The 22,349-nt window shown below is 48.7% G+C and overlaps 1 protein-coding gene across 2 annotated transcripts; it reads left to right on the plus strand.

The window, feature by feature from the left end:
- The first annotated feature begins 5,499 nt into the window (after positions 1 to 5,499).
- LOC119093931 (transmembrane protein 254) lies at positions 5,500 to 15,451 on the plus strand. 2 transcript variants are annotated; one of them, XM_037216952.1, is made up of 5 exons: positions 5,500 to 5,631; positions 6,675 to 6,836; positions 8,504 to 8,600; positions 14,326 to 14,429; positions 15,024 to 15,451. In XM_037216952.1, the coding sequence occupies exons 3-5, from the start codon at positions 8,520 to 8,522 to the stop codon at positions 15,202 to 15,204; spliced, it is 366 nt and encodes a 121-aa protein (XP_037072847.1). In that variant the 5' UTR covers positions 5,500 to 5,631; positions 6,675 to 6,836; positions 8,504 to 8,519; the 3' UTR covers positions 15,205 to 15,451. The 2 variants fall into 2 exon arrangements, with proteins under 2 accessions (XP_037072847.1, XP_037072848.1); XM_037216953.1 differs by having other exon boundaries at positions 5,503 to 5,545.
- Positions 15,452 to 22,349: the final 6,898 nt, after the last annotated feature.

Genomic DNA, 22,349 nt, shown 5'->3' on the forward strand with positions numbered 1-22,349 from the left:
AAAATTATCTCACCATATTATCTTGGGTGATAACCGTTCGTTCGGTTGATGGAGAAACAACGGGTCTGTACTAAGTTGTATCTGCCAGAATTACACAATTTCACAATTTGGAAGGCAGGCATTTTTGCCACATTACTTATTTCGATGTTTTCAGGATATCTCAAATTCATTGCAGTTTCTGCACCAAAGTTATGATCCCGTTACTCACACAGATACATGGCAATATGAGCTTTGTGTTGTATCCATTGCAATAAGTGAAAAATATATGATGCCGGTTTGTGCGCATTTATGCGCGCGCACGCACTCGCACCCCCACCCACAAACACAAGCACGCACGCATCCCCTCTCACGCACAGCCACGGATGAGGCACAAACGCACAGCAAGAAGTGAGTATCGGGTCTAGTGAAAAAAGGTCACAGTTTTCATAAAAAGAGAAGAATGTCACGTGAGGGGTGGTGCAGTTAAGTAGTTTTTACAACATTGTCAAAATCATTCTTCTTGCCGCGCGAGCGTTTCTTCATACGTTCGTAAACACTCAGTAATATGTTTCAATGTAAGAGCGATCACTGATAGATGTCATCACTCACTCGTTTTGCACCGGATATCGAGTCATGTTCCCTTATCTTATGTCCATGCGGAGAAATATGCCTATTGGCAGCCACTGAGAAGTTGTAAGTAATAAAAACCGACGCATAGATTTCAAACTACACTCTGTCTACCCTTCCCCTCCCCCCCCCCTACACACACACCTTTTCCTTGCAAGTTCCTGTTCATGCAGTCTGACGGCAAGCACTCAAATTTTGTAGCCTATTATTCGAGCTAAAAGTGCACTCGCAATAACACACTAGTCGATATTGGACAGACGGCAGAACTTACCGAAGCGGGGGAACGTTAACACCCGCCGACTATAAACCACTTTCGCCAGCCTGGCAGTACAAGTTTGGCATTCTTGGGGTACGAATTAATTCAGTTTTTAAAGACAACATCATTTTCCATGGTCAGAAACCCGAATAACGAGAATATACAAACATGATTGTGAACGGCTATGCGTCTGGCATAAGTCTAACTTCGGAAGCGTATTTAAAGAATACCCTTCCTCTCAGCTCGTCGCATTATCATTATAAGTTCCTTCATATGAGGTTGACAAAAAAGTTTAGTGCACGACTTTGTTATTCCCGCTAGAATGACATGGCTGGAGTGTGATACATGCCCCTCATACCACAATGATGTCCGGACAAAGGTCGATTGGAAACAATTTGAAATTGAAAAAAGACGAACAGAAAAAGTCGACGGTTCAACAATTAACGTCAAAACTATGCCCTTGGTGTTTGTAAAGGAACCTGTGGTAACCAGGAATCCAAATTTGCATTTGCAAAGGACCAGTGAGGACCAGGAACCAAGATATTGTGTTGGCAAAACCACCAATAGCATCTAGGAAAGGTGATGTTCATGAAATAGCCAGCTAGAGCAAAGGATTCAAAATCTCGATCTCGGAAAGGGGAAGGGGGAACCAGGAGCCAACGGTGGGAACCAGGCACGTGCATATCCGGCACCTGACGAAAAAACCGGGATTGGCGACAAGCGCCGCTTCGGTGCACCGCACCCTGCCGTGAGTGCCTGTGTTGCTCGTGACCGTCCCTGAAAATGTGGAGAGAATTTCCGTGGGCATAGGTAGAGACTAGCAGGTAACGCATATCGGATCGTCTACCTGATAACTTGGGACACGGTCTACGGAATGTGAACGGGTTTTGGTCGTGAAGGCTCGAAGGCTGGCTTCCTGCCAGGAGTTTTTAGTGCGCGCGGGCGGGCTGAAAAAAGAGGACCCAGTGATGGTAGGATGCGACACCCATTGAATGCCTGCACACATCCGGGAACAGTTGGCAACATCATGCCAGGTGTCAAATTATTAACGCTCGCCCTGATTCGCCGTTTTCCATGGCGCGGACTGATATGGAGGTTGGTGCGATCCCGCAGCGTTTCCAAACTAATGAAGACATAACTTAGCGCTGAAAACACCAGTGCATTGGTCTCAACGAGATATCGCGATAGGTACTGGTTTTAAGTTGCTACATCAATAATTGACCCATTGCGACCGGTCAGGTTTTCAGGATAGGTTTTCCAGAGAATCGTACTTGTTCAGTTTGACAGCATCATACTTACAAAACTATGCCTTGTGGCGACACAAAATGGCAACAGTTAAACATACATTTATGATATATGGCTCCGTTAAAGGGAATGCTCTACATTTGCAAATAGCGAAGCAAGCATCAAGTGTGATGAGATAAGCTCACTTGTAACTGTTGGCATTCCTTCAAGTGGAAAAAGCTGCTCTAGACAACACCGTTTTTTTCTTTAGTGAACACGCCCATCAATGCGTCACTGTTTGATTGCTTCATCGTTCATTACATGACATTGATTGAGAGCCAATTAAGGACCCGTTATATATATATATATATATATATATATATATATATATATATATAAATCGTGCTCACGAGCGCCAGGTATGAACGACACGACAATCATCTTTTGTTTTGTCTTTGATCGCTGCATAGCCCATGAAATGGTGGGATTTGAATTATGATATTATAGCGTCGTGAATGCCTGGATGGACTTGAAATAGACTCCCCGAAAAAGTCTGCACATTTTCGAGGGCGTGAAGTTCAGAAACTAAGAGGGTTTAAACCATAAGAAGGGTGGAACAGTGAACTCCACTGAATGATGTTCAAAATGGCTGTTTAAGTTTGGAACCTCATACAAATGTGCAGTGCGTTCCGCGACACCGTCGGTTGCCGCCCGCCCGCCCGCTCAGGAAGTGGATCGCCGCGCAGTGTTCCTAAAAAAGAGCCGCTGCGCCAGAAAAGCGAGGAATACATTTTTGTGTCAAAACTCGTGCAGTAATGCCCCTTAGACTATTGAAAGTTTGGGTGCTATTGCGTAAAATTCCGGAGAGGTATTCTCAAAAAACCTTAGGGGTGGATGCACCGCCCTATCAGGATGAAGGTTTAGACTTTCCTGTCTTAAAACCTCTTGACTGCCTGCTGCGATGAGCAAAATCGCGCGTTTTTTTTATCGCCGACCGAATTCCTACCGGCAAAACTTTCACCAGCAGCGTAACGCGACACCATGCGACATAAAATGGCAATGAAGTCCATGCCCCGTGGCGTCATCGAGTTCTGGCTTGAATTGGGGTATTACCGAAAGCTTCTCTCATCGCCCTAACTTTCAACGCCATGCAGATTACCGGAACCCTCATTCATACAATGTCATCCGACTCAAGTCAGGACAGCTGCTGTTGCCCTACTTATTGATATGCGTCACCGGAACTAACCCCGAACGTGACGTCATCAAACCGTTCCATTGGCATGGGATTTAAACTTACGCGTCACCATTTTTGATAAATGCACGGTGTATTTGTACACCAAAATTCAGTCGTTTAAATGTATACAGAGCTGCAGTAAAGGCAGGTGACAACGGACTAATGAGTTCACACTGCTTTATTTCATATAATTATCATCATCGGAACATGGTAGGATGTCTGCACGTCAATGTCAGAACTGAGGCAAGTTCTAAATCAGGCAATTTCTTTCTGCTTAAGTTCAGTATTGCAATTTTGCTCAAGCTGCAAGACGTTCCTATTCCCGTGTCTGATATGTGGACTGTGGGTAAGCTTGCAAACACAATGGAATGGGATGAACATGGGTAGTTTGAAGCCGGGCACCTAATTCTACCGTGGCAAACGTGTGTCTGCCCGGATCCAAGAGTAAAGGGAACCGAGACCCCAAAATGCAGAAGAATATTTGAGCAAGATCCACAGCCAAAGACCATAACATCATGCACCAATTATAAATGCTTCGGCCAGTGAATGATCGACTAACACATAAAGCCTGTACTTGGATAACGTGAGTTTCTATTAAAAGGCACTATAGCGATATACAGCCTAATTAAGACTGAGCAGTTTGCTTGTCTAGAAAATGGACTCGCTCGGCTCGTCGCACGATATCATGGCATCTATGACCGTGCTATATGCGCTCTCATTTCCAACCCATTGAAGGACTAGCAAACGATGCATGTCACTACTGTAAGAAAAAAGAAAAGTCATAAAGTCCAGAAATGCTACTAATTATTTAAAGTTGAAAACCGTAGAAGGGCTGGACGACCCGAGTTTGCTGCGCCAAATGTATCAATCTGGATACAATAAGCGATCTTTCCATCGTTGCCACTTTCACCAATGCGCGTTAAATGACATTGAAGTGTGGGGCGCAGCACTCAAAGACAAAATGCGTAGCCCTGGGAAATGTCTCAAGCTTCCTGTGCTGGTCTGCCTGATTCTTTTGTGGATTACTCAGCTGGCGATTGTGAAACCTGAGTCTGAACATACGCTCGGGGGGGGGGGGGGAGGGTCAATTTGACCCCGCCTAGCTTTTCCAAAAAAAAACAACTTCAGAATGGTGCAGCGTGGCGACGCCCCAGTTCGTGTAGCTGCCTAGACGATTGAATAGCCAAACTTATGGTGCAAAAACAGAGGACGTATCGTTCAAAGTCACTGATCTGAATCCGTCATTCAGGACGCTGTTGCCAGTAATGGGAATTGGTATGTCTTGCTCCGCAAGTTATTCGCAGGTGGTGTCCATTCGCAGCTGGCTGTCTCAATTCCCAGGTGGTGGTGTCAATTATCAGGCGGCGGTGTCAATTCGTGGGTGGTGGTGTCAGTTCACAAATGGTCGCATCAATTCACAGGTGGCGCTGTCATTTCGCAGTTGCGGTGGTTTGTGAATTACTCACGAGCTGTTGGCGAACAACCACCCTTGCGAAAAGGCCAGTTGACAGCTGGTGCAGTGGACAGGAAGGTCGACCGAGACCCTTGGCGGCTGTGCGGCGGAGTTGCGCGCACATGTAGACATCCTCTCAGTCATATCTGGCGACAGAGAGGCGACAATATTACCTGTTGATCTGGACAGCGCAGATTGGGTCCCTGAATTAAGGAACACCTGGCATGTCTTGCTAAGTCTTCTGAATCTAAACCCACCTGTGCAAATCGCTCGGACTGAATTTATGTGAATTTATAACAGAATGGCGGCCATAGTACGGGTAGCTGGCGCCTACTTTCTGTCACGATGTCCGGTGTCTAGCGCAGCGGCACCGTTTCCTAGCGTATCTCTGGATTCCTTCGCGTCGTGTTTTTTGGTCGTGGGGCGCCCAGAGAACGCGGGTGGGTACGCGCCCCTAAAGCCTCCCCTTCTCTGGATCCGTCCGTCCCTGAGCGTCGGACCGGCCTGGCCCGGTGGTGTCTCGGTCTAGCGCGCGGGGTGCCGTTCCCCGCGGCTCCCGCCCAGACCTGCCTCGCCGGCCGGTGGCCGAGCGCAGTCCCCGCCGTCTGACCTTGAGATATGGCGGGTAGCGCCGGGCCGTTAACGCCACGTGACGCACGGTCCGGCCGGCGGCGGCGGAAACCGGCCGGCGGGAGTGGCGCGCGCGGCGGCGGACACGGGGCGTGCGCTGGTGACGTGGCACGGAAAGGTGGCCCGGACGCCACATCCGCCGGTTGAGTGCAGCGGCTGAACGTTTTGCATGCGGGGCAGAAATCTGTCGGGTTAGCCTAGGGAGCGTGTTTAGCTTCGGGACGGAAGGTGTGTGAGAGGCATTTTGATTATGCTGCATGCACTGTCGCAGGACCTATGCTACATGCTCGCTGGTGCTGGCCGCCAAGGCGCCTTTTCACAGCTTGGCACCGGTGCTTGGCGGAGTTCTGTGACCATCACGATGATTTCCATGTTGGTCACAGAGCACGCAGCGTAGTCTGTCTCTCGTCTGATGAACGGTAAAGCGCATGATTCAGGTGTACAACATAAGCTTTGATATACATGCAAGCGCAGCTCCCAGCACTGCCCACAATTTACATCTTCTGTTTCTTGGCCTGCGGCGCGATTTTTGTCATTGAGGTCAATTTGGATGTTCTCGGATTTTCATGGAGTTTTGGTTATAGTTGTCTAAGCTAGATGTTTATCTTCGCCGTCTCCGCGATTCAGCCACATTTCCAAACGTGCATACTGAGCAGTGCAAGATTATGACATGCGGGATGGAACACAGGAGTGAAGATCTAAATATCCAAAAGCTTCCCGGACATGATGAAAATATTTCCACCCCGCGTAGTGCCTCGCTACTGCATCGCTCGGATTCTCAGGCGTCAGTCGGGTGAAACATCCTCATGGCTCACTCGCCACCTGGAAAGACCATTTGAAATGGACTTGGTAGTCGAAGCGCTGTAACAAGTTCCAGATTATCGTAGAAGGACCATTTAACGACCAGTTAGCACATTCCCATCCTCTTGTCAACGAAGCAGCTTCGTTCATACTGTTCCTCACTTTTTCACCTAACTTTTGAGACGGTTAGTTGAAAAATTTCTGAGCTGTACTTCCCATGTATAGCGTGCAGCACAACACCAGAAAGTCGTTAACAATTTACGGCGAAACAGTTCAGTCAGGTCCGTTCATCCCTCCTTTTCAAGCGATCAGTCGTCACGTAGCGCAGCCACGTCAACGCAGGGAAAGAGGCCAAGTCGTCAGGAATGTCAAAGAAAAAAGCAATGTGACCCTGTTTTGAGGCGGATTGAACATTTTTGTGCTGGATTGCATGAAAGTAGTGATCTCAAGATTGTACTCATCGTTTGCAGGGGGCGATAGGGAACACCGACGGAAGCGACATCTATATTGACCTCGGAACAGGCGGAGAGATGTCGCGTTGGTAAGCGCTGTACAACAGAGCTACCTTATCAGCGGAGCGAGGCAATCACACGTAAACGGCGGACCGCCTGCCAACGAGACCTTCTGAACCAGTGAGTCAAAACTACCCTGCTCTTTAGCTTACGCATCAACTACACACTCGCCTATTCTCGGCATCACCGTGCATAACCGTGTCGCCAGTGTTTTCCATTTATCCAAGGATTCTCTGCTCTCGATGATTGTTAAGATCCAGCTAGATCACTTACTGATGGCTGGTCAAATCCTAGGAACGAAATTTTTGTTCACGATATTCGTGCTTATTCCATATGATTTGTATCTGTTTAGGCCCATCGTATTCTTGCTGAGCTCATGCGCCATTTCAATATCTGAATGATATGTGCTGCAAATATTGAATGTTGTTTTAGTGAGGTCAACGTGTTTGTTCGATTTATCATGTGATGCGTTAGGAATATCACATATATACCATGTGGTCAAAGGCAGGCGCGCCCAACAAGTGGCTTGCCACCGCTGTGTTTGGATCAACTTTTTCCGGATCCATTCACCATCGATTCACGACCTTTGTTAACGATCCAGATTTTGCTGATGCAAAGTATGATATCGTGTTTAAGAAAAGTGCATTGTTGATTCACATCATGGCTCGATGATTCATTTCTTATTCGCAGCATGATTTCGCAGGGTAAATCCATCCGTCATTGATGTATTGCACATGCAATGATTCTGTGATGACTGGATTATTTTCAGTTGATAATCGCTGATTCACAGCCAATGTTTAGAAGTTCAGTCTAGATTGATTGCAATTTCCGTCTTCAAAATAGCAACTGTACGAGTTGATTGATAGGGGTCGCAATTAAGGCACCAATTTCTACTGCTTTGAAGATCTGAAACTCAGTTTCGTATTCAAACGGGGCTGCTGTACTTGGGTGATGGCTCACTGTGTCATGCGTTAGGCAAATATTTGATTAATAAATGATTACACATAGTTCACTTAGTCTCAAGCAAAACTCAACACTGCGCATGGTAAATTACCTCAACTCGCGTTGTTACTCAACCAAATGGCCAAACTGTGGCAATTAATTCTTTTCCAGCATAAAACAAAGAGAAAAATAAAATTGGCTCTCCAAGCTTCACCTTGCCTTGATATGGTTACCTGGTAGATGACAAGTAACCAAAGGTGAACACCGTTACTAAAAACAAGTTGTATTGTTCTTTATTGCGGTTGCAAATGTAGTTCGGTTACTCGTTACTGTACGCAAAATATGTCAAAAGTTGTTGCAGTTCATCACTCGTCATAAAAGGGGCCTAATTTTATTCTACAGCCCGTTCAAGTCAGCAAACTTACTGAACGCTCACAAAGGTGAACGCCGTTAGTTTCACACCAAGTTTCACGCAACGCTCAATGGACGGCTCCGGAACAAAGCATTCTGCTTTTTAACTTTTTGAAAATGCTACGATTTGAATGGCTTTTGTACCAAAACAGCTTGCACTTTGCAGTTGGCAAGGTTATAATGCGATTTTACTCAACCATAGGATCTCAAAATTTTACGTATGTTAAATACAACTGCCTAAAGAAGCTTGCGTAACATGATGCTGAATTCATCAGCCGATTTGACCACAAGTAACAGCTTAAGCCATTAAAACGGACAGAAATGCCTCCTCTTCACCCAAGCGCATAGCCCGTGACGATGACTCGTTCCATGTCCTCACTATGGCCGACTAGTCCACAGGGCATCATTGAGATCTAGGCAACTCCCCGTTTCAGGTCGAGAGTGCACAAGATGGCCGTGGCCAGTACATACTTTCGCTGGGTGCAGCCGTCCAGTGTCATATTGACGGCTCTCCTCTTCTACGTACTCACGGTACGAACAGCGATTTGCGGCATGGATGGATGAATGCTGAGGCAGTCGAACATTCTTATATGAAACAGCGTGTACAGGGGACCGCAGTTGACATGGTCATGACCAGGGCCGGCCTATTTCGGCCTCTAGCGGGCGTTAAACTGCGAACTTGGCAATGATTCAACATGCATTGGAAGCACATCAGTACAAGCACCAGTGACATGCATCATTCAATCTCTGAAATTTTCGGACGTCTGCAATTTTGACAAAACACCCCATGGCGACGCAGGCAATGGGGATCTTGGCATGGGCTCTGCCATCACGATCCTCCCGGCGGACGGGCAAGTCACGTGATTACTGCGACAGCACACGGCACCAAATAACCTGAGGATGTAAACACGCATGTTCATTTGAACGTTGCGATGAGGTGACCATGGCTGGGACGGCTAGCAGAGCTGGCTGGGCAGACAACACGGTTAAAAAGCCGTGGCCAGTGGCTGTAAGGTTGGGTCAAATGGCATCATGCATTACCGTTACGAATATGTAAGCAGCGTCACAGTGGCCCATTAAAACTATGCAGACCAATTATGACTTATTGACCAAAATGTAAAGCATGCGAGCATACGCTGAACAGGGCTGTTTTGACCTTTACTACCGCACCGTCGAACGACTGGGCCGGCCATCAATCGCTGCACCCCCCTGACCTGCCTGCTGCCTAAGGCATACGTCGGGATCAGGTCTGCTGTGCACAGCAGCTTTGTGCTGCGTTGCAGTGTACGGTTCCGGGAGTGACCTGTGAGAGGCAAGGCGCACTGGAGTGTGAGGGACTTTATTTGTGCTTTGATTGTACCTAGTTACGAAACAGTGTTCAGAGAGAGACCTCTGTACACTTCTACCGGCAAATTATTCCCTGTTTGGTTTATGTGCCTTGGGACTGCTCAGAAGAGTATTGGGGAGATCTTACCCCTTCCCATGAAAATCACGGTAAAATCTTTAGACGCATATTTCACGATTTTCGTGCACTTCGTGAAGGTCATGCACGTAAATGATATCTGAAAATTATGAAGCAGGTCTATGACCCCATAGCACACTGCTGACCTGAAAATATCCCTTTTTATTTGTTGATGACGATGCCACAGACAGAACCATTATATTGCACGCATTATATTGCTAATTATAAACACATGGCTGCAAAGTCACGCCTTTCTCATTGGTACCTGCCGTTGTTCTGTTTTTATCACACAAATACTCAGCGTAGTTTACTTATAAAGACCTATATTTCGGTGCAGTTTGCTAGGGGAGGAGGGGAGGAGGGCATGTGCTTCGTGTGGGCACGCCAATAAACTTATCAGGGAGTGGGGAGGGGGGGGGGGGCGTAGGAGCAAAGCGGACGGAGATATGAGTTTTTCGAATTAAGACAAACGGAATATATCCCACTCCAGGTGTGAAATGCCTTCGGTCCTTCAGAAAGGTCCTAAAAGGAGCCAGCAATCCAGAGAAAGGAATGAAACAACTACAACTAGCATCAGAATGCAAAAATCCACAATGAAATTGCGCCTACATGGGACCCATTTAATGACTTCTCAGTCGGTAGCATATGCAGGTATGCCGTTTGTAACCAAAATTGGCAATCGAAAGCCCAAGATGGAAGGTATTTTGAACCATCCATGTTGCAAGTACACAAGTAAGGAATGGCATGTCAAAGTTATTGAAATATGGATAGGTCGACACTAATGTATGTCATGGAAAAAGTATCAACAAAAAAAACGTTGTCCGTGACCAACAGGCACCACAATTCAACCTTTCCAATTGCATAGACAACAGTAGGTACCTGCGTGATGGCTGATTACGGTTCTCATTGTCCAGTATCGAGGCTTGTAATTAAAACAAAAACAAAAAATGTTCTGCTAATGCTGGATTTACACTCCAAATACCTCCAGTACGGGTGTACACAGAATGCTGACCAATCTCGGTATTTTCATGCCAAATACCAAGTAAACGAACGACACGGAAAGTAAACATCCTATTTGGTGAAAGATTAGGGCGTCATAAATGACCTCATGCTTTGCCCCTGGAGATCTAACCATTCATTCAAACGTGACTAATGACTACGAGGTGCTCCACACGCCACGTAAAGGCCATTGGTATGCATCCGAGCTCTTTGATTAGCTGGCGACATAGGCTGACCTTTACTGACCTGCGTGAGCTGATTTCGTCCTTCGATGCATGCATTTTTTTAAGCTTCTGCTGGGATCGCTGGTATTATTTGATAATTAGTGTTTTCCTTTGGTATTTCTCCTGGCTAAATATGATATCAGCGTATGCACCCACCATAACATATTTTTGTGTAAAGTTGCATAATTTTCAGAAAAGGTGAGCTGCAGGAGACAGGATTGGTATGCTCCTATGTATTTCATAGACATGTTTCGGAATTGCGATGCTTTTAGGGCAAAATTGGAGTGCAATGCTTTTATTTCAGTCCAGGCATGGGGGGGGGGGGGTGTTTGCTGTTTGAAAATATCCTGTGTAGTTGCGTCCATCATATTTGCATTCAAACCATTGTGTGTTTGAGCGTGAGACATATTTTTCGACCATATGATTCGTTTGATAAACGGTACGCAGAACTCAGGAATGTAGTTTTGCAAAATGGTCTTGGGGTGGCCTGCCCAGGAGAAAATGGTTTTAATTGTTTTGTTGCTTAGGGGCTGGAGCTCAAGTCCTTAATTGAAAAGGAAACAACACCCATGGGAGAACCCCACTGATGTGGGATTATTTCAGGGTGGTTCTTGCCCTTTAGTTGAGATATCATCCCCTCGAAATGTATAGTTTAGTGGTTGCACCTAAATAAAGGTTAGAAGGTTCTTAAATTATGGTAGCCTACTCTCAAAGCAACAGAATACCACGGGTGATCTGTTTATAAAATGGCATGCATTGCATAACTGGAAACTTGATAATGAAATATTGTTGCCCTGGCTCATTATTTTTGTGCAAACAAATAACTTATTTTCCCGTCAGGATTTGTTGCTAGCAATTGCTTGCCAATAGGGAATATATTTGTAATTAACAAAACACAAGTAGGAGAATATCGCATTTAGAATGTCTGTAATGTGGCCAGCAATGCCCACTCAACGCCCTGTGTGCTTTTAAACCCCGCACTTTGTAGAACTGCGAGCTCAAAATTGGGAGCTCCAATCGGCAACGATATTTCGTGAGAGGACCATCCCTATTTGGCGATAAATGCAGCCAGTGCCGGCAACAGTGTTTGCTTCCTCCCATATCAGCTTGCTGCTTCCTTGACACGCTGAACCCACCGTCAAATACAGGTTCCCACGCGACAAGTGATCTGTCCGTGATCCGATGCCGAACGGCTCCGACGCTTGAAAAGCTTCCCCTGACGGGCCAATCAGAACAGCTTCACCCACGCGCCATAATGCACGCGCTCGGCGGTAGGGAGGTTGGCGCGAATGAAATGGCACGATCAGCTGATTGGCCTAGGCAACCGATGGCCATAGCTGCGTAGGGCAGACTGCAGTGGAGATGACTTCGCAGTAAGACCGAGGGAAATGCAACGATGATACAGGCATGTATGATATGGACATTATAATAATAGTTTTAAGCATGCAAAGATCGTTTCAGTTTTGCTAAGTTTTGTTGATGGAGGTGGGTACACACCGTGCATGTAGGGCAAGGGAAGCAGAGAGCACAGTACGCGGTACAGATTACGAATGCCCTCGAAACGGGGCATGCGATAGCGTGGACGTACGGCGTCTAGCAGCGGAGTGCTTGTAACACCGCGACAAATGTCAGAGCATGATATTGTCGCCATTTAGCGTGCTACATCACGAGAGAGGGAAACGCTGGTGCGTGCCTGCTGACTTCGAACAAACATGCGCCTAGAGGTGTGGGTGGGGTAGAGGGACGAGCACCATGGGCTGCACACATTTGTCGCGTCAAAGAGGCACCAGCTGTACGACATGCAGAAATAACACTTGACGAGATATAGAGTGGGATGTGCTGACATAGACACAAAATGGTATGCAATCAAATTCACGCAGAAAATTTCATACCGCGGTTCAAATGCAGAGGCACACAACAACTTAGGAAAACATGAAGAATAACGCATTGATGGATGAGGTGTGTCATGCCACTAGGTCTTGGCTGCAATTATGAGCTTTACTTGACTTGTGGGTAATTATGAGTGATGACCTATCATGCGTCTAAAAGGCATTGCACAATCAAACATTGATGACGATGATGAACAAGGGGCTGCAGTAAAAATGCTTATGACCAGGGACCGGCAAAGTTTGGCTTCCAGCGTGTGTTAAACTGCGAATTGAGCTATAACTCAACATGCATTGGAAGCGCGTAAGGGAGGGCGTCAGTCTAATATATCATTCGATGACTAAATCTTTAGGACGCCTGTAATATCAACATAGACCTGTGTCTTACACCCTGTGGCGGCGCAGGCCAGCCGTATCTTGGCATCGCCTCTGCTAATCTGGGCTGTGTTTGGCCAGTCGTATCTTGGCATGGCCTCTTCTAATCTGGACCGTATTGGAAGAGGCGATACCAAGATACGGCTAACCCGCCTGCTAGACTCACCTGATACGCATCGAAGGACGAAATCAGCGCAGACAGGTCGGTAAAGGTCGGCTTATGTTGCCAGCTGCTCAAGGAGCTCAGATGCGTAAGGCTGGCCTTCACGTGGCGTACTGACCAGCTCGTGGCCGTTAGTCGTGTTTGAGCGGATCGTCAGCCCTCAGGGGTGGGGTATGAGGTCAGGCATGGCGCCCTCCTCCACCTATGGCGGCCTCCAGGGAGAGATCCGAATTTGGGGTTGCTTTGATCAACTTTATCGGGTCAGTCCGCCCCCATCTGATTTTAGGGAGTGACACCACTTAGTGCAACGTAACGCCATTTAGTGATCGCAACATGTAACGTTGCTATCCAAACAGACCCTTCACCTTGTTACACTTCCTTTCCTCTCCATCAAAGCTACCTGCACCCCCATGCGTAGCGTGATTAGTGAACGGCGCCCAATGTGTGTGCACACACTTTTGTAGCATTTCGCAGTTCCAATGCATCGAATTTGATACGGAATGGACCGCCTGGAGAGAACGTCGTTTATGCGAACAGTTCGTGGCTGGTTATATCCGAGTGCCGTGTGATGGGTGTCGTGGTGGGCTGATCCAGGCTTGGTTATATCCGAGTGCCATGTGATGGGTGTCGCAGTGAACTGATCCAGGCGTGGTTATATCCGAGTGCCGTGTGGTGGGTGTCGCAGTGAACTGATCCAGGCGTGATTATGTCCGAGTGCCGTGTAATGGGTGTCGCAGTTAGCTGATCCAGGCGTGGTTATGTCTGAGTGCCGTGTGGTGGGTGTCGCAGTGAACTGATCCAGGCGTGGTTATGACCGAGTGCCGTGTAATGGGTGTCGCAGTGAACTGATCCAGTCGTTGTTATGACCGAGTGCCGTGTAATGGGCGTCGCAGTTAGCTGATCCAGGACGTGGTTATGTCTGAGTGCCGTGTGATGGGTGTTGCGATGGGATGATCCAGGCGTGGTTATATCCGAGTGCCGTGTGATGGGTGTCGCGGTGGGCTGATCCAGGCTTGGTTATATCCGAGTGCCGTGTAATGGGTGTCGTGGCGAGTTAATGCAGCATGACGTCATATGACGCGGCAGCCGGTGCCAGAGACGCAGCAGCGGCCGCGTGCCCTGGCTGGACTGGGCGCTTCGTTTTCAGGCGGTGTGGCTGGGGCCGACCCTGGCGCCGGAGGCTTACCTCGGACCGGTGGCACGCCTGCTCCACGCTGCTCACGGTCACTTCAGCAACAACGCCAGACAAGGGTGAGGAGCACAGTGAGGCTGGACGCCGCCAGAGCTGGTCCGACATCGGGAAGTTCAGCCCACATTGTCCTTATAATAAATAGAGAAGAGTGCTGCCTGTTGATGCACTCGCTGGCTGATACCGCGTGCTTGTTTGCGAACACTCGAAAGCATTACAATAAATTATTAAAAACACAAGAAAGCGTTACAAGAAAGCATTACAAGAAAGTCTTTCGACCATTGCTCATCTTCCTAGGACACGGGTGTAGCTTCTGCCGAGGGGAGGGAGGTCTGCATAACACGGCGCCCTTATTTGTGTCGAAACGGGCTTTTGCTTCCATCCACAATCGTCGCAAGATAGACATCTATTTTGCAACGGCGACTTCCCTTTCAAAAGACACCATGTTGTTGAGATCGTCGCCTCCAGGTTTTGACTTGTCTACCAAACCTCTGAATGATGGCTACACCCAAGACCCAACACACAAGGGGCTGGCGCTGCGTATGAAGCTGGCGCGGCTGCTCCCTGGTGGCGGGAGGTTTACTCTCCTGCGCCGGTGTTCAGCGGAGGGTGTTTCCCTGCATGCGTTCTCTGTCTGACCGACGACCGCTCCCCAGGCTGATTGCCACCCCCGTGATCCACGCGCTGGAGTGCATGGTGGCCCTGCACCGTTGCCGTCGGCTGGGCATCCGGGGCGCGACCACCGCCGCCTGGCTGCTCCAAACCCTGCTGTTCGGGATCGGCTCTCTCAAGTTCCTGCTCTGGCCGATAGATGACTCTCACCAGAAGCGACATTAACGCCGCCGGCGCCTCATCTCGTCTGTCGCGAACAATGCTGTTTTTTCGTGCCTGGTCGTGCGGAGAAGCGTCTTTCCGCCGTGACTGAAGGGCCGGTCACTGACTGCGCACCGCGCGGCTGTCCCTGTCATGGTGTCCCGCCTGCGTGTGTGCATGTGCACCTCTGTGAGACGCCGCGGGACTGTCCCTGTCATGCTGTCCCACCTGTGTGTGTGTGTGTGTGTGTGTGTGTGTGTGTGTGTGTGTGTGTGTGTGTGTGTGTGTGTGTGTGTGCGTGCGTGCGTGCGTGCGTGCGTGCGTGCGTGCGTGCGTGCGTGCGTGCGTGCGTGCGTGCGTGCGTGCGTGCGTGCGTGCGTGTGTGCGTGCGTGTGTGTGTGTGTGTGTGTGTGTGTGTGTGTGTGTGTGTGTGTGTGTGTGTGTGTGTGTGTGTGTGTGTGTGTGTGTGTGTGTGTGTGTGTGTGTGTGTGTGTGTGTGTGTGTGTGTGCACCTCTGTGCGACGGTGCGCGGTTGTCCCTGCCACGGTGTCCCGCCTGTGTGTGCACCGCTGTGTGACGGCGCGGGGCTGGCTTGGGTGCCAGACGCGAGTTTGGGACCTACCGGGGCTGGAATCGAGTTTGGACTGATGACTTTATGGGACTTGGGTTCACGTAAACCGATTAATGTCGTGCTTGAATCGGGACCGATATCACTCCCCAATAAAAAAAACTAACGAGCTCAAGGCATAATTGCTTTTGATGGTGGAAACGTGTTGTACTATTTCATGCAGCTATTTATAAAATATCGACGACCACGGAGGGCATACGCCACGTTGGGGCATGGCGCAGCCAGAATTTGACGACCACGGAGGGCATACGCCACGTTGGGGCATGGCGCAGCCAGAATTTGACGCCGGAGACCTCGTATGGCAGTCCCGGGACCTAACCCCTCGATCATCTCTGTTCACGAGGCTCGGTTTGGAGCTCAAGCCTGACAGTGTGGGGTTCAGGCTCAGCTCCAAAGGCATGGCAAATCTGTGAGCTAGGCGTTGAAGGAACAACCTAGGCTGTATTTGGATGGCGTTATTGATGTCAAAACGTGACTGCTAGCTGATCAGCCAGAAAGAAGAGAAAAGAGCACAAAAAGCTTGGTTACCGTCTACATGGTTATATGTCGTGATGCGGTGTCGGTGGCATATCATTCAACAGAACAGTTTTTCTATGACATCTCACATGGCTCGGTTGGTCTTGATTGCGAGCCACTTTGAACTTACGTGGTATGACGTAAATATATATATGAAGGCGTATGTTCATGTCAGAATACGACCGAAGAAGAGTCAATACTTGCTCTTCCTAGGTCCCGCAAGAATCAAATAACAACCCAAAGATAACCTCTGTTTTCACGCATTGTTCGTGTGGCGAATGCACAGATTGGCTTGTGGTTTTCCAAACTTGAACATTTCCATAGGGCACCATTGAAACATCACATCTACAGAGCAAAGAATAGACAAATCAAAAGCCCTCATTGGCGCTTGCTCAGGCACACCATCAGCTCGCATTTTCTGTGGTCATGGAAAAGCACTGTGTGAACATGTCCAAGCGTGCGGAAACAGAGCAAACCAATGCATTGAAAGTTATTTTTTCCAAGCATTCCTGTCCTTGTGTTCGCTGTTTAGCCCTGAAAAACTTAAAAGCAAAATGTATCGGTTGCCTTTTTCGAACTCATACATTTAAGTTATGAATATGCTGTTTATGCCAATCACCAGCCTGGCCACTTTTATAAGTATTCTAAAAAATGACGTCAAAACAATAACTTAATTAACTTTCATTCAGTCCCAACGCAGTGCCCTGAATCGGATCCCCCAAAGACCTAGGGGCACAAAGTCATTCTTTTGATCGGAGATGGGGCTGTCCAGTCTCTGCGGCGCCGTTAGAGTCTGGTCGTTCGCCGCTGAAACACTCACGCACCATTGAGGTCGGAATTACAGCTCCTAGAACAGCACGGTGCCATCATGATCGGGTTACAGAGCTTCAACTTGAAGTTCGACTCATTTCATTTGTTATTTTGTTGAATGCGCATCCACGTTATGATCCTTTCGCGCCTAGCTGTCCAAGAGTGACACAATACACAGAGGAACGACGCATATACGCACATGTAAAAGTGTAGGGACTTGGTCGAACTGTACGCTTCTGCGGGAATTAAGTGGTTCGTTGCGGGTGGCGCTGTGGCGCTGAGGGCAAGGTCAAGGCCGCAGGTATTACGCATGGGTTGCTTCCATACCACGGTGCGCGCCAGGACTGCCATATCAGCGATGGATGACAATGGTCCTGCATCAAAAGGCCGGCTCTCAGCGCTGCCCACAGCGAGACGGCGGCTCGCCCACTCCCGTGACGAACGTGATGGCGCAGAACCGACAGGCGAGTCACGGCGGGACGGGCACCACGCGGCCAGCGCCGCCCGAGCGCCCCGCTCCGCGCCCAGGGCATCACGCGGCCAGCGCCACCCGAGCGCCCCGCTCCGCGCCCAGGGCATCACGCGGCCAGCGCCACCCGAGCGCCCCGCTCCGCGCCCAGGGCATCACGCGGCCAGCGCCACCCGAGCGCCCCGCTCCGCGCCCAGGGCATCACGCGGCCAGCGCCACCCGAGCGCCCCGCTCCGCGCCCAGGGCATCACGCGGCCAGCGCCACCCCGAGCGCCCCCGCTCCGCGCCCAGGGCATCACGCGGCCAGCGCCACCCGAGCGCCCCGCTCCGCGCCCAGGGCATCACGCGGCCAGCGCCACCCGAGCGCCCCGCCCCGCGCCCATCCAGCCAGCCGTCTCAGCCAACGGTATTGTGAAGCCTGCGGTCGCAGCGCCGACCGACGTCGGACGCGACAACCTGCGGTGGTCCTCGCCGTGAAGCCTGCGGTCACAGCGCCGACTGACGACAGGCGCGGCGACCTGCGGTGGCCCTCGCCGTGAAGCCTGCGGTCGCAGCGCCGACTGACGACAGACACGACGGCCAGAGTTGGAGTTGGCCGGGTGTCGACTGTCGACCAGGGAGACATCTGGCTGGGTGGGCGCGGAGCGGGGAGCACGGGTGCCGTGGACTGCGTGATGTCAGTCACGCCGTGACTACCCCGATTTAAAATAAGCCAAATTTGGTTTGAATTGCATTTGGCACCCACATGCGTCTGGTTCAGTATTACGTCGTTTGGCGCCAAGACCGGTTTGGCGCCCATCATCATCCACCGCGTCAGTGGACGGCTTATGCGCATATTGGACTCCAAGCGGCTCTCGACTTTGGTCACGTGTGGAATAACTCGAGAACACTCACTTGAACCATGGAAACCAACTTGTTTCCGTTTCTGCGAACCGTCCAGTGGTAAGTAACGTATGAGAAGACCCAAAACGGGACGTCTATTGCCAAACTGACACAGCGGCGGTAAAAAACGGCGCACGGAAATGCTGAAGTTTAGCCGGTTCGAGACCTTGAAATCGGCAATAGCCTGGTAAAACCAGGGCACATGCGGCAGTCAGCTGATGTATGTCAGCTGGGCCGTCCTGACGAAGACAGCCATGCGGCCAGATTTAAGAACGAAAAGGTTCAATGAACCCTTCATTGGTCAACAAACATCTTTCCGAACTTCTACAGCTATTTCAGCGGGCTGAAGTGTGTGATCTTGAGCCAAGATCACCGCATATCATCTGAGTTTTCCGGTGTGATGGCTTGAGAGCAACTCCTTTTCGGCATCTTGGTAATTTCTAGTTTTGGAACTTTCTTGTTTCTATCTGGCAATCGCACATTTTCCTATGTAAACACGGCTACTTTCTCAATTCAAGGAGTTGTTTCACATTTGAGTTACTGAGGCAGCATCAGATATGACAAAACAGGCTCTTTAATAACGATTGGTACGCTTTTCAATGGAAGAGACTGCTCTAGATAACACAAATTCTCTTTTTAGCAAACTCACTCTCAACACACCATTGTTTGACTGCGCCATGGAACGTTTTGTGTGACGTCGACGTGCTACGAAACTAGCAAAACTATTGATCGCGGAAATGCCATCCAAGCACATATGTAGTACTTCGTCTCACCGATAAATGGTGGTGGCGGTGCCTTAAGTGCTCGTTGAGCCAAATATCGGTATGTGCTAGTATTTTGACCCTTTTCGCCTTGTTCTTGAATAGTTATCCGTGAGCTTCAGAAGTTAGCTTATCACATACTCGGTTATGTAGATAGTTTTAACTTATTTGATACGTAATTTCCGTAATAACCAGGTATCATGCCCATTTTTATGTCATAGCGCACAAAACGTGGTTTATGATTGAATCCTGACCCTTTTATCCTCTTTCTTTCTTCATTCTGCATCCTCGCGACGCCCCGCTTGTCCGGAGCAGGCTGCGTGCGCCAGCTACGAGTGGGCCAAGAGGCCCCCTGAAGGGGGGCTCCGTCCGGGTGCCAAGGCCCGACAGTTGGTCAATTAGGCGCATATAATCCTGCCCGATCCGTTATCCATTGGCATTCATTCCAAAGCCCTGAAATGATCATTAGTGGTCGAAAGGGTTCTAATCCAACCATCCAGGTAACCAAATCGTGATTGAAACTTGCAGAGCTCGCTCAACATCGATTGAGAGCCAACTGACGCTCACTGTATTTGGAAATCGTGCTCACGGACGCCAGATCTAAATGGCTCGACGATATGTTCTTTTTGGCCTTGAACGCCGCATCGCCTATGGGACGACAGGAATAGAATGAAGTTGCTACGGCGTCATGCATCCCGGAGTGGTATGAAACAGTTTGCACGAAATAGTTTGCTCCTCTTCGCGGCTTTGTATCTCAGAAACTAGTGGGTTTTATGGCTGAAGAAGGGCGGGGCCGTGAACTGCACCGAATAATTTTTCAAATGCTGCTTCAGTTCAAAACCCGATACAAATGTGGAACACACCGTTTACAGGGAGTGCTCAAAAACATACTAATCGAAACAAGTGAGTTTTTCATCATATCTGATGCTTGTCTCAATATCTTCAAACGTGGAACATTCCCTTCTTGCTGGCAAGCCTGCCGCCGCTGCGATTAGAGAAGTTGCAGTGTTCAATTTGCCATAGCTTTATTCGTGGGCTGCGTGTTCGATCATTAACACATAATGCTTTTGCTGGAGCAGTGTCTACCGCCTATGCAAATCACTAATCGGAAGACATTACCTTTCGTTTGCTAAGTGCATTTGCGAGGAGCATTATTCATATAGGTAAGACAATAGTAATAGCCTCATTACTCAGAGAAAACCACGAAAATGAAGACATCGATGCGTTGATATTTCTGCAACATGCCTTTATCGAAACAATAGCGGAAGTGAATTCAAAGTGCCTGCCGATGATCCTGCTCGATTTTTAAGTTTTTTTTCGAAACAGCGAGCCACAGTTTTTACAGGACAGCAACGTTCCGGGATTAAACGGGGAGCAATGGCCAGCCACTGCTACGATACAGTGCTAGGACATCCAAACGAATTACATCATCCAAACGAATTCGAGTCAACCGGCATCACGTATCATATTTCATTCAAGCATGCAAGTGAGTTGAAGTAAACAGGCATCACGCTTCCCGCATCAATTATACATGCAAACGACTTCAGTTTAACAGTACCCCGATTTCAATACAAACAATGCCCCTGTCGGTGGCCATTTTTGGTAAAACACGCTCAGGCTGAAATCCAGGCAGGTATCGACCCTACGCCTCTTTTAGAGCTCAAAGCCATCTACAGAGCACAGGACCGCTCATGTCGGAATACAAGTGAATCTTTTCCTTTAAAAAATTGGCGACCAAACGTTAACGTACAGGGCTCATCATGACCCATTATGCGAACGTGACATGTGCCTAGATATGTGATGTGTGCTAGCTCAAAATCGTTTACATGTGTAAGTGATGCCTGACGCGTGATGCGTGATGCTTGTTTAATTGACATCTCTTGCATGTTTAACCGTTGCGTGATGTGTGGTGTCTGTTTATTCCAATTCGCTTGCATGTTAAAATGAAGCGTCATGCGTGGTGCTGTTCACTTGCATTCGTTTGCATGCACACGTCCTATCAAGCATTCTAATTCTTGGTTAGATATGCACTGTGTCGCAGTAGTGGCTGGCCACTGCTCCTCGTTTAATCCCCTGAATGTTGCTGTCCGGTAAAACTGTCTCGCTGTTCCCCCTTCCCCCCAAAAAAAACAACTGAAAAATCGAGTGGGACCATCGACAGGCAATTTTTAATTCTCTTCTGCTATTGTTTCGATAAAGGCATGTTGCCGAAATATCAAAGCATCCATACCTCCATTCTCCCGGGTTTTCTCCGAGGAATGAGGCTTTTACTACCGTCTGATTGACATGACCTGTGATGTTGAAATCACACCTTGGTATCCTATTGCTAAGTGCGGCTGGAATGCGAGTAGTGTGATGGACAGAACACGGCGACTTGGGAAAACTACTTAAATGCGCGCGCGTTTCAACTCCCAGGCTTTGAACTAAGAGGACCATTTTCAAGATAATTCATTGTAGTTCATAGTTATGCTTTCGTAAGATCTGAAGTCCTCTCGTTTCTGCGCTAAGCGCACGTGACTTTCCAGACTTTTTCCCGCCGCTTAATTTCAAGTCATCCAGAAACGTGTGACGTCATAGAAACGTTACATGAATTCCGTCGCCTCAGTGACCATTGTGTTCAAGGTCAAACCTGCAGCTATGACCATTGACTTAAATATGACTGGTGAAGGTCAGCACGAATCGTTGCATCAGCGGACAGCTGCTCACTTCCAGCCCGCTTAACGCGTTAAATGCATATTTCGAACCCGAATCTCGTCTTGTGATACATAATACAGGCATTGGTGCTGTGGTACTAGTTACGGCGGAAATGGGGCTGAAAATCGGATAACTTGAAAATATTACCGTAACTATGAAACCGAATGCAATTAAAATATATCACGGACAAATATCGGTACAAGGACGTCTCCAAAAAGGGCCACGACAAGCGCATGTAACAAGCGTAGAATTAGTTCATACGCATACATTAAGATATCACATTGCGGCGAATTGAGGCACTACAAGCGGGACAGCCCGTCTGCTACAGCGGCAATTCTGATACAGCCAGGCTGACAGCGGCTATGACGTCATCACAATGTTTCATGACGTAAGGAGAAGGTGGCATACT

Source organism: Pollicipes pollicipes, unplaced genomic scaffold, assembly GCF_011947565.3.
Source record: "Pollicipes pollicipes isolate AB1234 unplaced genomic scaffold, Ppol_2.1 Scaffold_4002;HRSCAF=4701_pilon_pilon_pilon, whole genome shotgun sequence".
In the NCBI taxonomy this organism is placed as follows: domain Eukaryota; kingdom Metazoa; phylum Arthropoda; class Thecostraca; order Pollicipedomorpha; family Pollicipedidae; genus Pollicipes; species Pollicipes pollicipes.